This window comes from Anomaloglossus baeobatrachus, chromosome 1 (assembly GCF_048569485.1).
Source record: "Anomaloglossus baeobatrachus isolate aAnoBae1 chromosome 1, aAnoBae1.hap1, whole genome shotgun sequence".
Taxonomy (NCBI): Eukaryota; Metazoa; Chordata; class Amphibia; order Anura; family Aromobatidae; genus Anomaloglossus; species Anomaloglossus baeobatrachus.
In genome coordinates, this window is record NC_134353.1 from 374552314 (window position 1) to 374567641 (window position 15328).

General features: G+C 45.9%; 1 protein-coding gene across 4 annotated transcripts in view; it reads right to left on the reverse strand.

The window, feature by feature from the left end:
* PDE4C (phosphodiesterase 4C) overlaps nt 1-15328 on the reverse strand; it is a 574417-nt gene that overhangs the window by 78972 nt on the left and 480117 nt on the right. For 3 of the 4 annotated variants that reach the window (XM_075352494.1, XM_075352496.1, XM_075352495.1), the window contains exons 7-9: nt 14481-14574; nt 9233-9405; nt 3196-3294 (exon numbers count right to left, since the gene is read on the reverse strand). In XM_075352494.1, coding sequence (XP_075208609.1) covers nt 3196-3294; nt 9233-9405; nt 14481-14574 — 366 coding nt within the window. Of the gene's footprint in view, nt 1-3195; nt 3295-9232; nt 9406-14480; nt 14575-14974; nt 15162-15328 lie in introns of those variants that run through there. The other variant, XM_075352497.1, reaches the window with a different exon arrangement.

Consider the following 15328-nt stretch of genomic DNA (forward strand, 5'->3'; position numbering starts at 1 on the left):
AGAGATTCCATCCGGAACCGTCTGGTTTTTACGTGTCTGTTGAGCAGTTTGAGGTCCAGAACGGGACGGAATGATCCGTCCTTTTTTGGCACCACAAACAAGTTGGAGTAAAAACCGCGACCCCATTCTTGAAGGGGAACAGGGATCACCACTCCTTCTGCCTTCAGAGTGCTCACCGCCTGAAAAAGAGCATCGGCTCGCTCGGGGGGCGGAGATGTTCTGAAGAAACGAGTCGGAGGACGAGAGCTGAGCTCTATCCTGTAACCGTGAGACAGAATGTCTCTCACCCATCGGTCTTGGACATGTGGCAACCAGGCGTCGCAAAAGCGGGAGAGCCTGCCACCGACCGAGGATGCGGTTTGGGGAGGCCGAAAGTCATGAGGAGGCCGCTTTGGGGGCGGTTCCTCCGGCGGTCTTTTTAGGACGTGACTTAGACCGCCATGAATCAGAGTTCCTCTGGCCCTTCTGTGGCCTGTTGGACGTGGAGAATTGAGACCTGGCTGAGGGTCGAAAGGACCGAAACCTCGATTGTATCTTCCGTTGCTGAGGTCTGTTTGGTTTGGACTGGGGTAAGGACGAGTCCTTTCCCTTGGATTGTTTAATGATTTCATCCAATTGCTCGCCAAACAGACGATCGCCAGAAAATGGCAAACCGGTTAAGAGCTTCTTGGAGGCAGAGTCTGCCTTCCATTCGCGTAGCCACATGGCCCTGCGGACTGCCACTGAATTGGCGGATGCTACCGCTGTACGGCTCGCAGAGTCCAGGACGGCATTCATGGCGTAGGACGCAAAAGCCGACGCCTGAGAGGTTAAAGACGCAACCTGCGGAGTAGATGCACGTGTGACTGCATTAATCTCAGACTGACAAGCTGAGATAGCTTGGAGTGCCCATACGGCTGCAAATGCCGGAGCAAAAGACGCGCCTATGGCTTCATAGATGGATTTCATCAGTAGCTCTATTTGCCTGTCAGTGGCATCCTTGAGCGATGAACCATCTGCCACTGCTACTATGGATCTAGCCGCCAGTCTAGAGACTGGAGGATCCACCTTGGGACACTGAGCCCAACCCTTAACTACGTCAGTGGGGAAGGGATAACGTGTGTCATTAAGGCGCTTAGTAAAGCGCTTGTCCGGAAAAGCTCGGTGTTTCTGGACTGTATCTCTGAAGTTGGAGTGATCAAGAAACGCACTCCGTGTACGTTTGGGAAACCTAAATTGGAATTTATCCTGCTGGGCAGCTGACTCCTCAATTGGAGGAGTTGGAGGAGAAAGTTCTAACACATGATTGATGGACGCTATAAGGTCATTTACTATGGCGTCCCCTTCAGGTGTATCAAGATTGAGAGCGGCGTCAGGATCAGAGCCCTGATCTGCCACCTCCGCTTCATCCTCCAGAGAGTCCTCATGCTGAGACCCTGAGCAGTGTGATGAAGTCGAGGGAAGCTCCCAGCGAGCCCGCTTAGCCGGTCTGGGACTGCGGTCCGTGTCGGAGTCTTCACCGTGGGACCTAGGAGTCACCCCAGGAGCACTTTGCTGCGCCGACCGAGGCGGGTCTGGGGGCAATGATTCAACAGTGCCCGGGGCCTGTGTTACCGGTCTGGACTGCAAAGCTTCAAGTATCTTAGCAGACCATCTATCCATAGACTGAGCCATGGATTGAGAAAGTGACTCAGACAGTTTATCAGCCAACACTGTAAACTCTGTCCCCGTCACCTGGACAGTGGTAGCCGGTGGTTCTACCTGGGCCGAGGGTCCCACCAGTGGCTGAGGCTCCGGCTGAGTGAGTGTCACAGGGGCCGAGCATTGCACACAATGAGGGTAGGTGGAACCTGCAGGTAACATAGCCGCACAAGAGGTACAGGTTGCAAAATAAGCCTGTGCCTTGGCACCCTTGCTTTTTGCGGACGAAATGCTGTTGTCTCCTCTTAGAGCAATCAGTGAGGGTATATAGCCAAAAGCAAATAGTGCGGCCGAACAGAGAAAATGTATACAATATAAGGATATAAATATACACTTCGGCACCCAGGGGGGCCAGCACCTAGTAACAGGTGCTGCTTACCGACCGCCCTCAGCGGTTGTGTGACCACCAGATTCCCTGCCTGGGCCTCCCAGAGCTGTGGAGCTCGGTCTGAAGTTCTCCAGCGGCAGAAGTGCTGATAGCAATGGCTGCCAGCGTTCTGAGAGGAGGAGGGAGCCATGGGCGTGCCTCAGAAAGTGCGGGAATCTGGTGCCCCGCAGTGCTCAGTGAGGGGGGAGGAGGATACCTCAGTATGCTCCAGCCCTCACCGCTGACGTCCAGTCTAGCGTCCCGCCCTTATCCCTGACTGGCAGGCCCGGGGGCGGGAGTATGCGGTACTAGGCCGCAAAAGCCGGGGACTAAATTTATTAACGCGGCCAGCAAACAAGCGCGGTCGGCGCGGTAGTCCTGGCAACACAAAACACCCAGCAGCTGCTGCAGCGTCCGTTATCCCCAAGGGGACACAGAGTACCTCAGAGGAGCAGGGCCTGTCCCTGACGATACCCGGTCTCCTGTCCGTCAGATTCCCCCAGGGGCTGCGGAGGGAGCCCGGTCCCAGTGCATGGTGACCGGATAGGATCCCACTTCACCCAGAGCCCCTAAGGGATGGGGAAGGATAATCAGCATGTGGCTCCTGCCTTTGTACCCGCAATGGGTACCTCAACCTTAACAGCACCGCCGACCAGAGTGGGGTGAGAAGGGAGCATGCCGGGGGCCCTGTAAGGGGCCCTCTTTTCTTCCATCCGATAAAGTCAGCAGCTGCTGCTGACTAAAATGTGGAGCTTGCGTGAATGTGTGCCTCCTTCAACACAAAGCATAAAAACTGATGGGCCCGTGATGCACGGGAGGGTGTATAGGCAGAGGGGAGGGGTTACACTTTTTAAAGTGTAATACTTTGTGTGGCCTCCGGAGGCAGAAGCTATACACCCAATTGTCTGGGTCTCCCAATGGAGCGACAAAGAAAACTAAAATCACAAAGTCAAAAACTGCTCACTTTGGGAAGGTGTTAAAAAAAAGCTTATGTATGCAAGTTTCCTGAATAAATAAAGGCACGGTCCTTAAGATCTTCTCTGAGAGGCTAAATAGCTAAAGGTTTGTACATGTGAACAGATCTTTTTCCTTTGTAAGACTGCTCTATATGGCAGGGTCTTCTAACATGACACAGTTTGCTCTCTTACCTGAAAGATGGAGTGCATGATGACAGTCAAGGGTCGGTTTCCAGAATACTCGGCTACCTTAAAGATATCCAGTCCCCACTTATTTGCCTCTTCCATTTCCTGGAATACAATGCAGTATATACATGTGAGCCGGTGTACTCCGCAAATTGTAAAGCCTTAGTAAAAGCTATCATGCTGAACACAATACAGTAATGTACTGTAACAAGATGGACCGCATCAGAAAACAGTAACATGCAACCACCACAACCCCTGTATATAACAGGCCAATGACCTTCCCACATAGCTTTTCTTCAGTGGTGATGGGAAGAATGCTGACTCATACTCTCTCCAAGTCACAGATCACCACTTGGGCGCGTGATCCTATTCTGTCCCACATACTCCCCAACCTCACCACTATGCTTACCCCAACCCTAACCCATACTTTCAACATATCATTAAAGCGGAACTGTTTTAATTTTTATTTCATAAATCAATAGTGCACATGAAAATAAGCAACTTGTCTGCCAGAATTGATCAGTCATTATCAACATTTTCAGTTCTGGGGTAAAATCTGTATTCAGTGAAGACTTTCCCATTACTGAGATAGGAGATGGCAGCGGTTACTAAAGATATTCTGTGTAGAGGGAGGCGCTAAAGAAAGAGGGATGAGCTAGAGACAGAGCTCCGCCCCCTCCTTTCTACATAGTGTCTCATGAGTAACATCTGCCATCTCTTCTCTCAATCATGGGAAAGTCTTCACTGAATACAGATTTTACCCCAGAATTGAGACTTTTGATGATGACTGATCAATTCTGGCAGAGAAAGAAGTAAATCTGTCTGATAAGATTATTACAAAGTTGCTTATTTTCATGTGTACTACTGAGTTATCATCAACTGACAAAATAGAAGTGGACTCCCGCGCTGTCGTAAGGAGGCAGTCAGCAGTGATGGTTAATTCCTGATAACCTCCTCGTGGTGCCTGCTGCAGCCGTAACTTATATGCCTTCAATAGCAGTTGTGACTATTTCACAACTGTATCAGGTGAGCACATCTGATGTTTTCTGTAACGTTCTCCCAACGTTAGTACCCTATTAGCGCCTTTTGTCTTTTCAGTTTCTTTATATTACTATTGATTTATGAAATAAAAGTTAAAACAACGGTAACAATTTAACCGCTTCAGGATTGCCGACTGTAAATATACTTTGGTGGTTGCTGGACTCTGCTGTATTTTTACGATCGGCGGTTAGGAGGGGATCATGAACCCCTGCATGCTGCCATCACCGGGGAAAAGACAAAGAGAAAGAGAGAGAGAGAGAAAAAAAAAAAAAAACCCGAATCCGGATCGTGCACCCGAAATCCCGCGTCCGGATCTGCCATCTACAGTGGCCTGTCAGACTCAACCTGCAGCAGGGTCTGATAGGCGATCTGCAGCCTGACGCTGCCTGTAGAATCCATTGCTATGCTGCATGGCAATGCATTATACCAACGATCAGACTAAGAAAAGTGAAAGTACAAAGTAGTGACTAGGTAAAAGTAAAAAAAAAACAAAAAAAACACCACACAAAACAAACTTGCAAAGTGTATCACAAAAAAATTACACCCAAAATACATTTATGTAAAATAAAAACAAAAAACAGTATACGTATTTGGTATCCCACGTCTAGCCCGACCTGATCAATAAAACTGTCCCACCATTTAATCCCTTCAGTGAACAGTTTATATATATATATATATATATATATATAAAGAATAACATATGCTTTTTCATCATACTGCCGAAAAAAAGTGGAATTAAACACAATCAAAAAGTTGGGCATAAAAAAAAAATGGTATTACTGAAAAACTACATCTTATCATGCAAAAAAAACCAACATAGCTGAGAACATATAAAAGCCTCTAAAAATATTTTTTCAAAAAAAAAGTTGTTTTTTGGTGTAAAAGTGGCAAAACATAAAGTTATATAAATGTAGTATCACCATATCTGTACTGACCCAAACAATAAATGTGTTGTTACTTTTACCAAACAGTGAATGGCATAAAAAAAAATTGCAAAAACACAACTGCTGAATTGCAGTTTCATATTAATTCTACCTACTAAAAAATGAGAATAAAATAGGATTCTATTCCAGACAATTGTACCCTCTAAAATTCAAATAACGTGCCTTCATTTTCATTTATGTATTTTTTCATTTTCACAGGTCAACGTTATCAAATTCTGTAGAGCCCCCAGGGGTTCAAGGTGCTCACCAAACATCTAGATATATTCCTCGAGGGGTCTAGTTTCCAAAATGGGGTCACTTGCGCGACATGGTGTACGCTAATGATTCCAGCTAATTTTGCAGTCAAATGGCACTCCTTCCCTTCTGAGCTTTGCCGTGCGCCCAAACAGCTGATTTCCACCACATATGAGGTATCAGAATACTCAGGAGAAATTGTACAATAAATATTATGATGCATTTTTTCCTGATACCCTTGTGGAAAAAATTCTACCTGGTTAAAGTAACAATTTTGTGGTAAAAATGTATTTTTTCATTTTCACAGCTCAATGTTGTAAAATTCTGTGAAGCTCCTGGGGGCTCAAGGTCATCACCAAACATCTAGATATATTCCTAAAGGGGTCTAGTTTCCAAAATGGGGTAACTTGCAGGGGAGCTCCACTGTTTAGCCAGGGGGTCTCCAAACGCGACATGGCGTCTGCTAATGTTTCCGGCTAATTTTGCTTTCAAAATTCAAATAGCAAGCTTTCCCTTTCGATCCCGTCCGTACACCCAAACAGTAGCTTTACACCACTTAAGAGGTATCAGCGTACTCATGAGAAATTGCAGAACAAATTGTACTGTGCATTTTTTCCTGGTTTCCTTGTGAAAATGCAAAATTTGAGGCTAAAGTAACATTTTTGTGGGAAAAGTAATATTTTAATGTTTTCCTTCAACATTGCTTTGGTTCCTGTGAAGAACCTAAAGGGTTAATAAACTTTTTGGATGTGTTTTTTGAGCAGAGTGAGGGGTGCAGATTTTAGAATGGTGTTACTTTTTGGTATTTACTGTCACCTAGGCCTCTCAAAGTCCTTTCAAATGTGATGTGGTCCCTAAAAAATGGTTTTGTAAATGTTGTTGGAAAAATGAGAAATTGTTGATGAACTTTGAACCCTTCTAACTTCCTATAAAAAAATGTTTCAAAAATTATGATCATGTAAAGTAGACATGTGGGAAACTATATGTATTAACTATTTTGTGTGACATAACTTTCTGGATTAAGGGTATAAAAATTAAAAGTTTGAAAATTGCAAAATTTTCAAAAGTGTCACCAAATTTCCAATATTTTCACAAATAAACGCAAAAGATATAGTCTTAATTTTACCCCTATCTTGAAGTACAATACGTCACAAAAAACAGTTTCAGAATCACTGGATCTATTGAAGTGTTCCAAAGTTATTACCTGTCAAAGTGACACTGGTCAGAAATGAAAAAATTGGCCTGGTCACAAAGGCAAAAACAGGCTCTGGCACGAAAAGGTTAACCTTTCTCCTTTCAAACAAGTAACCAAGTTTTTCCTGAGGAAGCCTTCCCGTGAGCTAAACTTCACCTTCAGCTATTGCCCCATATCACTACTCCACTTAGCCTCATAACTCCTTGTGAAGCATGTCCACATTGAATTTTCTTGCTACCTCTCATCCAACTTAGGGGGGGGGGCTTTACACGTTGCGACATCGCTTCCAAAATATCGTCGGGGTCACGTCGTTAGTGACGCACATCCGGCGCCGATAACGACATCGCAACATGTAAATCCTAGGTGCGCCGATAAACGATCGCAAAAGCGTCGAAAATCGGTGATCTGTGTAGCGTCGTTAAATTTCATAATGTCGGGTCGACCGCAGGTATGATATTTGTCGCTCCTGCAGCTTCACACATCGCTGTGTGTAAACCCACAGGAGTGACAAACATCTCCTTACCTACGTCCCGACGGCAATGCGGAAGGGAGAAGGTGGGCGGGATGTTATATCCCGCTCATCTCCGCCCCTCCGCTTCTATTGGCCGGCCGTTTAGTGACGTCGCGGTGACGCCGAACGCACCTCCCCCTTGAAGGAGGGATAGTTCAGCAGTCACAGCGACGTCGCCGAGCAGGTATGTGCGTGTGAAGCTGCTGTAGCGATAATGTTCGCTACGGCAGCTATCACCACATATCGCATGTGCGACGGGGGGCGGGTGCTATCGTGCTGGACATCGCTAGCCGATGCTAGCGATGTCGCAGCGTGTAAAGCTCGCCTTAGTCTTAGACAACCTACAATCCGGCTTCCGTTCCCATCACTCCACTGAAACTGACCTAAACAAAATTACAAACAAGTTACTAATGTCAAAGCAAACAGGCAATTCTCTATATTCCTCCTTCTAGATATGTCCTCTGCCTTCAAAAGAGTTGATCACTCCCTCCTACTACAGATCCGCTCTTCCCTTGGTGTCAAATGTATCTCCCGTTCCCTTGCTTGCCTACTCATCTCTCGCTCTCATCCACCCTCTCTCTCTGGTGGTGCCCCTCACAGCTCTGTCTTCGGACCCCTTCTCTTTCAATCTATACCTTTGGCCTGGGACAACTCAAAGTCCCAAGGCTTCCAGTACCACCAATACACTGAAAACACTCAAATCCACCTTTCTGACCCAGATGTCACTTTTCTGGTGTCCAGAATGTCAGAGTTTCTATCAACCATATCCTTCTCATACTTTCTAAAAACAAAAAAAAAAAAAACAAAAAAAAACCTCAGGTAGACAAAAGTGAATTCATAATCTTTCCTTCACCTCACTCAACCACCCCCCCACCCTAACACAATAAATGACATCAATCTTTCTAGTGTATTACAAGTCCACTGCCTTGGTGTAACCCATAACTCTACCCTGTCCCTCACGCCACACATCCAAGCCATTATTGACTCGTTCCACCTCCAACTGAAAAATATGTTCAGAATTCTGAAATCTCAAATCCACATTTTTTAGAACATGCCCTCATTATCTCCTGCCTAGACTATTGCAATATTCCCCTCTGTGGCCTTCCAACCAGCATTCTCACATCCTTTACTCTGCTGCTTGAATTATCAACCTATGCCCTGCTTCGCCTCTGCAAATTTCTTCACTGGTTTCCAGTTTCTCAGTTAAACTGACAATAACTTACAAGGCTGATAATCTGTCTCCTCCACGGATCTCTAAACAAACTTCCAGATACCTTCTTACATGTAATCTCCAGTCCTCCTTCTGTCCTTAACTCCATGCGTTCCTTCACCAACCATCAAGATTTTTCCCAAACATTCCCTATACTCTGGAAACCGGTGTATTAACATCTCCGATTGTCTCAGAATAAAATCCTTTAGGCAACCTGAAAACTCATCTCTTCAGGAAGTTTTATAATTTGCAATGACTCCACTCTCACCCATCACTACAGCTGCTTCAATATCTCCTACTACATTATCCTGTAGATTGTAAGCCCATGACGGCAGTGTTCATTCAGTTACTGTACTTCTATTTTATACTAGCTGTAGTACTCAGCATTGCACGGGATAGTAACTAAGTGTCTCTCTCCCACTTTCCCTCTCTTTCTCTCCCTCTGTCTCTGTGTGTTTCTGAGCGTCTGTGTCTATGTGTGTCTGTCGGTCTCTACCGATATCATATTACCTCATATATAAGCTGTTTTATACTAAGAATGTCCTTTGTTGCCTATAGCAACCAATCAGAGCTCTTATTAATGACTTGTGGCTCCCAGCACCATTGACTTTAATGTAAGCAGGTTTTTTGGCGAATAACTGTAAAGCATGGAGTTAAATTTTACCCTCACAACATAGTCTATGACGTTCCCTGAGTCACATGAGGTGTGTGCAAAATTTTGTGATTGTAAATGTGACGGTGCAGATTCCTTTAGCGGACATACACATACACACACACACACACACACACACACACACACACACACACACACACACACACACACACTTTATATATTAGATAGGTCATTTGTATGTTAGCCGAATTTACACGTACAGCACGATGGAATCAATGTCTACATTAACAATAACCTTTGCCAGCAGTGCTTCCTGGTCGGTCTTCACTCCAAAACGTGGAATATTGCAGGTAGTGAAGCTTGAGCTGTGTGTCAGTTTCTTAACTCCGCTAATTTGGGACATGGGTCTTTTCTTCTTTTCCTTCTCCTTGGAAATTGGGGAGGGTATTTCAACTTCATGCTGCTTGTCTGAAAACACATTTTTAAGAATTGTTCATCATTAGATTGCAGACAGAACACAAGACTGAATGCACGACCACAGCATCTTAAGGGGGTGTTACACGCTGGTGAAAGCACCCGCCCCCGTCGTTTGTGCGTCACGGGCAAATCGCTGCCTGTGGCGCACAATATCGTTCGGAGCCGTCACACGGACTTACCTGCCTAGCGACGTCGCTGTTGCCAGCGAACCGCCTCCTTTCTAAGGGGGCAGTTTGTGCGGCATCACAAAGCGGCCGACCAATAGAAGCGGAGGGGCGGAGATGAGCGGGACATAACATCCCACCCACCTCCTTCCTTCCGCATTGCCGGCGGCCGCAGGTAAGCTGTAGTTCGTCGTTCCCGAGGTGTCACGCGTAGCGATGTGTGCTGCCTCAGGAACGACGAACAACCTACGAGCGCAACAATCAACGATTTTTTGAAAAGGAACGACGTGTCAACAATGGATGATTTGGTGAGTATTTTCCATCGTTAACAGTCGTTACTTGCGGTCACACGCAACGACGTCGCTAACGATGCCGGATGTTCGTCATGGGATCCGTGACCCCGGCGATATATCGTTAGATATACGTCGTTGCGTGTAACGGGGCCTTTAGATTTGGATTTCACCTGGTTTCCATGTGGGCACTGAACAAATACTTTTCATTATATATCCATTTACCATTATGCGCTCTATATTTGGTTAGCATTGTACTGATCCAACAATCTTTTCACTATTGTTTGTATTACTTTTAACATAATAAAACATGATCTTTTCAGGCTGCAAATTCCCCTATCGCCCTTTTACCAGTTTTAAATATGCACCAGATGGATTTTGATGGTCTATTTATACAGCATAGTACATGAAGAGGCTGAATTATATGGCAGAAGACTTAATCCAAACATGATCACTTATCCTCTAAAGAAATATTAGATCGGAGGATCCACTTCTTGAGAATCCAACCTATAACCTGGCGACCTGTTCGCCAGATCATAAAGACGGCTAGCTTGCGTGGATTGGTAGTACATTATGCATCCTGACGCTTCAAACAGGTTCAGGGCATTCTCACTCTCGATCAGTCTCTTTTCATTTTCAGAGTATATGTCTCTTAATGGGCCACGAAGGGTCTTTGATGCCCTTCACCAACAGGGTTGAGGGAAACTGCACTTACCATTTCTTCTGCCAACGACATAACTTGCAGCCGCCACAATCAGAACGGTCTTATTTTATCACAGGTATCAATTTCTCAGTGCTGGGAAAATACAGTTGTGGCCACAAGTTTTGAGACCGACACAAATTTTGCTGCTTCAGTGTTTTTCGATCTTTTAGTTAGATGTTTCTCTGGTTACTGACGTACAATTGGAAGCATTTCAAAAGTTTTTACACCTTTAGTGACAAGTACATCTATTTTATGCAAATGTACACACAAAAAAAGTAAAGCGGCTCCAAACTAAAGATATTACAGTCTTGGGAAGTATCGGATTACTCAGGATTAAGACCAACCTTCCAGCGGCAATCACATGTGGTGCTCAACTTGCAAATCAATATGTGCAACCTTACAGATAGATAAATAAATAAAAATCAAAAACAAGTGGCACTCATCGATGGGCTAAAACTCTTCTTTATTCTTTAATAGATATAATCATGAAAGGCACAAGGTAGAGATGCACGGGACGTCCTTGGTGACAGCAGTTTTGTGCAGGACCTGAAGAAGTGCATTCCGGCATGAAACAGCTGTCCGGCACAATGAAGACTTTAGCACATCGGTGAGTGCTAGTTGATTTTTTTCTCTTCGGTATGAAGGACAGATCTATTTTATGAAAAGACTCAATATGTACAGGGTTGTTGTCCCTCATTTTTCATGACTTCTGCCATTCGTTCTGACATGCTGGATATCGGCTTCTGGGACAAATCCTGACTGATGACAAAAAAATTGTTTAAAAGAACAGAGTCCTCAGTGGTTGATACCTTTTAATGGCTAACTGAAAAGATGGTAATAATTGCAAGCTTTCGACTGATGACAACACATTTGTACCTAATCAGTGCTTGGAGTTTATCACAATTTCTGTGCTTGTGCACCTGCTTTTTCAGGATCGATCACAGGTTCACAAAGGGATTTAGTGCTGATGAGTTTCCTGGCTAATCCCCCTAAAATTGAATGTTTTGTGCACCAAGCCACTTACCCAGTTTCCCCTGCAAATAAGACCTAGTAGAGGTTTTGCTGAATTGCTAAATATAAGGCCTCCCCTGAAAGTAAGACCTAGCAATGTTTTTGTTTGGAAGTATGCCCGCCAAACAGAAAACCAGTGCAAGTTGTACATGGAAATAATGGTAGTAACAAAACGTTCTTGATAGGATTCACAGTTTGTCTGTTTATGCTGGGTTGAGACGATCACTACTGTGCAGTATATAATAAATGTTCTTTTTTTTTTTGTTCAGCAATAAATGTGAAATCTTCTTCATGGAAAAATAAGACATCCCCTGAAAATAAGATCTAGTGCATCTTTGGGAGCAAAAAATAATATAAGACACTGTCTACAGGGTAGTTATCACTTTGACCTTGTGTCATGGTCTCCATCAGGGTGGAAAAACCATTGTTCATCACCAAATTGCTCCTCGAACATTGGATGACATTGCTCTTGGAGGAAGTTTAGATGCCATTCATTATTCAGTCGAATGTTCTAAAGGGGGCTTTACACGCTACGACATTGCTAATGCGGAGTCGTTGGGGTCACGGAATTGGTGACGCACATCCGGCCGCATTAGCGATGCCGTTGCGTGTGACACCGATAAGCGATTTTGCATCGTTGCAAAAACGTGCAAAATCGCTAATCGGCGACATGGGGGTCCATTCTTAAAAATCGTTACTGCAGCAGTAACGAAGTTGTTCCTCGTTCCTGCGGCAGCACACATCGCTGCGTGTGACGCCGCAGGAACGAGGAAGCTCCCCTTACCTGCCTCCCGGCTGCTATGCAGAAGGAAGGAGATGGGCGGGATGTTACGTCCCGCTCATCTCCGCCCCTCCGCTGCTATTGGGCGGCGGTTCAGTGACGTTTCAGTGACGTCGCTGTGACGCCGCACGGACCGCCCCCTTAGAAAGGAGGTGGTTCGCCGGTCACAGCGACGTCGCCGGACAGGTAAGTATGTGTGACGGCTCTGGGCGATGTTGTGCGGCACGGGCAGCGACATGCCCGTGTCGCGCAACAGATGGGGGCGGGTACCCACACTAGCGATATCGGGACCGATATCGCAGTGTGTAAAGTAGCCTTTAGTCAACATTATGAGTAATTTCACTCCATGGATGTAAAGAAACAACACACATGATTGGTCTCGGGAAGCTTTACTGTTGGCATGACACAGGACTCATGGTAGTGCTCATATATGTCCCAAACAGTCTAAAGGGGCTTCATCAGAGAAAAGATGATCAGGGATTGGACTATAGAGGACTGCAGTATAGTTATTAGGCCGGAGTCACACTTGCGCGTATCTCGTGCGAGTCTCGCATCGCATCACTCGGCTCGGCCTGATACTCTCCGGACAGGAGCGTCTCAGCTGCATAGAAATACATGCAGGCGATCCACTCCTGTCAAGAGAGTGTGGCCATGCCAGGAGATGCGATGTGAGACTCGCACGAGATACGCGCAAGTGTGACTCCGGCCTTAGATGTGCAATCTTCCAAGAAGAGTCTGCACGATATACTGGTACTGAAAATCTTGTGCCTGTTATAGGGGTTTTTAGAGTTAAAGGGAACCTGTCAGATGTAATATGCACCCAGAACAACGAGCAGATCTGGGTGCATATTTCTTCCTCTAGTAGCATACATAAAGGGATATTTAGAAAAAGTATTTCTAAAGATCCTTTATGATATGCTAACGAGTGCAGGGACTAGTTGCAAGGGCATTATTTCCCGAAATTAGCCACCCTCTTAGCATGTTAAGCACACCCACAGGAGTGTGCTAACATACTATTCAAAAAGCAAGCAGGGGAATGATCCAGCTCAGACTCTAAAGATTTGAATAAAAGGCATTTCTTTTTTTTCCAAGTTTGTTAAAAAGAATATATCCAAAAAGGTATAATAACACCGGCTGATAATACTGACAGATGGTAGATGATGAAAAAAACTGCGCGTTTCAGCGGTACGCCTTCATCAGGTCCGGATGAAGGCGTACTGCCGAAATGCGTATTTTTTTCATCATCTACCATCTGTCAGTGTTATCAGCCGGTGTTATTATACCTTTTAATGCCTTTTATTCAAATCCTTGGAGTCTGAGCTGGATTCTTCCCCTGCTTGCTTCTTGTCTATATACAGCTGGCTGCCGTGCTGGGACCGAGGATACTTATCTGGAGGAACTAATCAGGCTGACTTCCACTGTGATGAGCGGTTCAAGTGTTCTGTGTCTACAACATACTATTCAATGTCAATTGCCCAGTGTCATTGGCGGAGACACGTGTACCTGTGTCCGTTGTCACCGCTTCAGAACACCGGGTTTAGGGTCTGTACACATGATCAGAAGTTACTGGAATGGTGGGAAGTAAGTGGGCGAGTAGCTGTTCTGTACTTATTTCAGCAATATTGGTTTGTGCCAACTAATAAAGGGTTTTTTAAGAAAGTGGACCTCAAACTCTACAGTAAAAACCTCACAAATCAATCAGGGCAGGCTCTCACCCTCCCAGGGTGCTTTGACTCCAGTTGTCACATCTGTCCTGCAGGCAATAACTGAGCTCGGTGGCTCGGCCTGGATAGACAGCACAAGCTTCTGGTCCTGGCAATTGGCTACAGCGGTGATGAGCTGTCAATGTGACGTGACAACTGCAGACAAAACACTGACCCTGAAGCAGCAGCAGAGAGCGGAGGTGGGCTAGAGAGCAGATACCCGCTCTGCTTGTGGTGTTAGATATTTCACAGCGTTTGGGGTTCCCTTTCCTGAAAATGGAAAACCCCTTTAACTTAAATTAAACTAATTTAAAGTGACAATAACAAAAAAAGCTTAAGGTGTTGTTGTGTGTGCAGTATCCCCCTGGTTACATGAGACTGCTCAGAAAGTGTTGGGAGACGCTCCGGGCTTACCTAAGAAGGTGTTGGATATATATTCGGACACTTGGTTTCCAGAGCGGCTTGTTTCAGACAAATGTGTAAGTTCTCTATTCAACATTCTTTTAAACTGGAGAGAAAGAGAAAAGGAAGAGCTGATTACATGATGGAGACCACAGCGGAGCATCTGTACACTGGATCCCCCCTCCTCTGCTCCCGGGCCTTACACATGAGGACGGTACGATGGCTGCCAGGACGGCGGGCTATAACGGGGTGGTCACAGGTGCCGGCTACCCCGGGTGCCATGTACACAACGCTTGACATTGCCAGGACGTCAATGACATGAGTGAACAGTGTGCGGACCATGAGGAGCAGGCAGCAATGATGGTGGAATGCCCAGTGTGCCAGGGAAGGCCATGCCAGGATGGTGCCCATGGTAGGGGTTAACCCTTTCATCCCTCTGTGATCACTACTCATCCACCGCTCACACACCCCTCCCCTCTGCATCACTACACTCACACACTGCTCACCTTAGCCCACAGAGAGCAGCCCATCCTCCTATACCCAGCACCCACCAGAGTGCTAGGGGATCCCCCATGTACAGGGCCCGGAGCCACTAAACGCCCCCCTGGGAGTCCATGGAGGCGCCCGGGGAAGCCCGGGGGACATGCTGGGCTCCGGGAATCCCTGCACCGCTGCCCCAACAACAACACAGCGAACAGCGATAGAGAGCCAATCACCGTGCACCAAACGAACCAATCATGGGCCAGCCGTGGAGACACACTGAGGAGGTGCGACCAATGGCAAGACGAGACATCAGCCAATGGCAAAGCCGGTTCACAGGAGAGGGACTGGCCAGCGCTGCTGCAGCGAGAGGACACAAG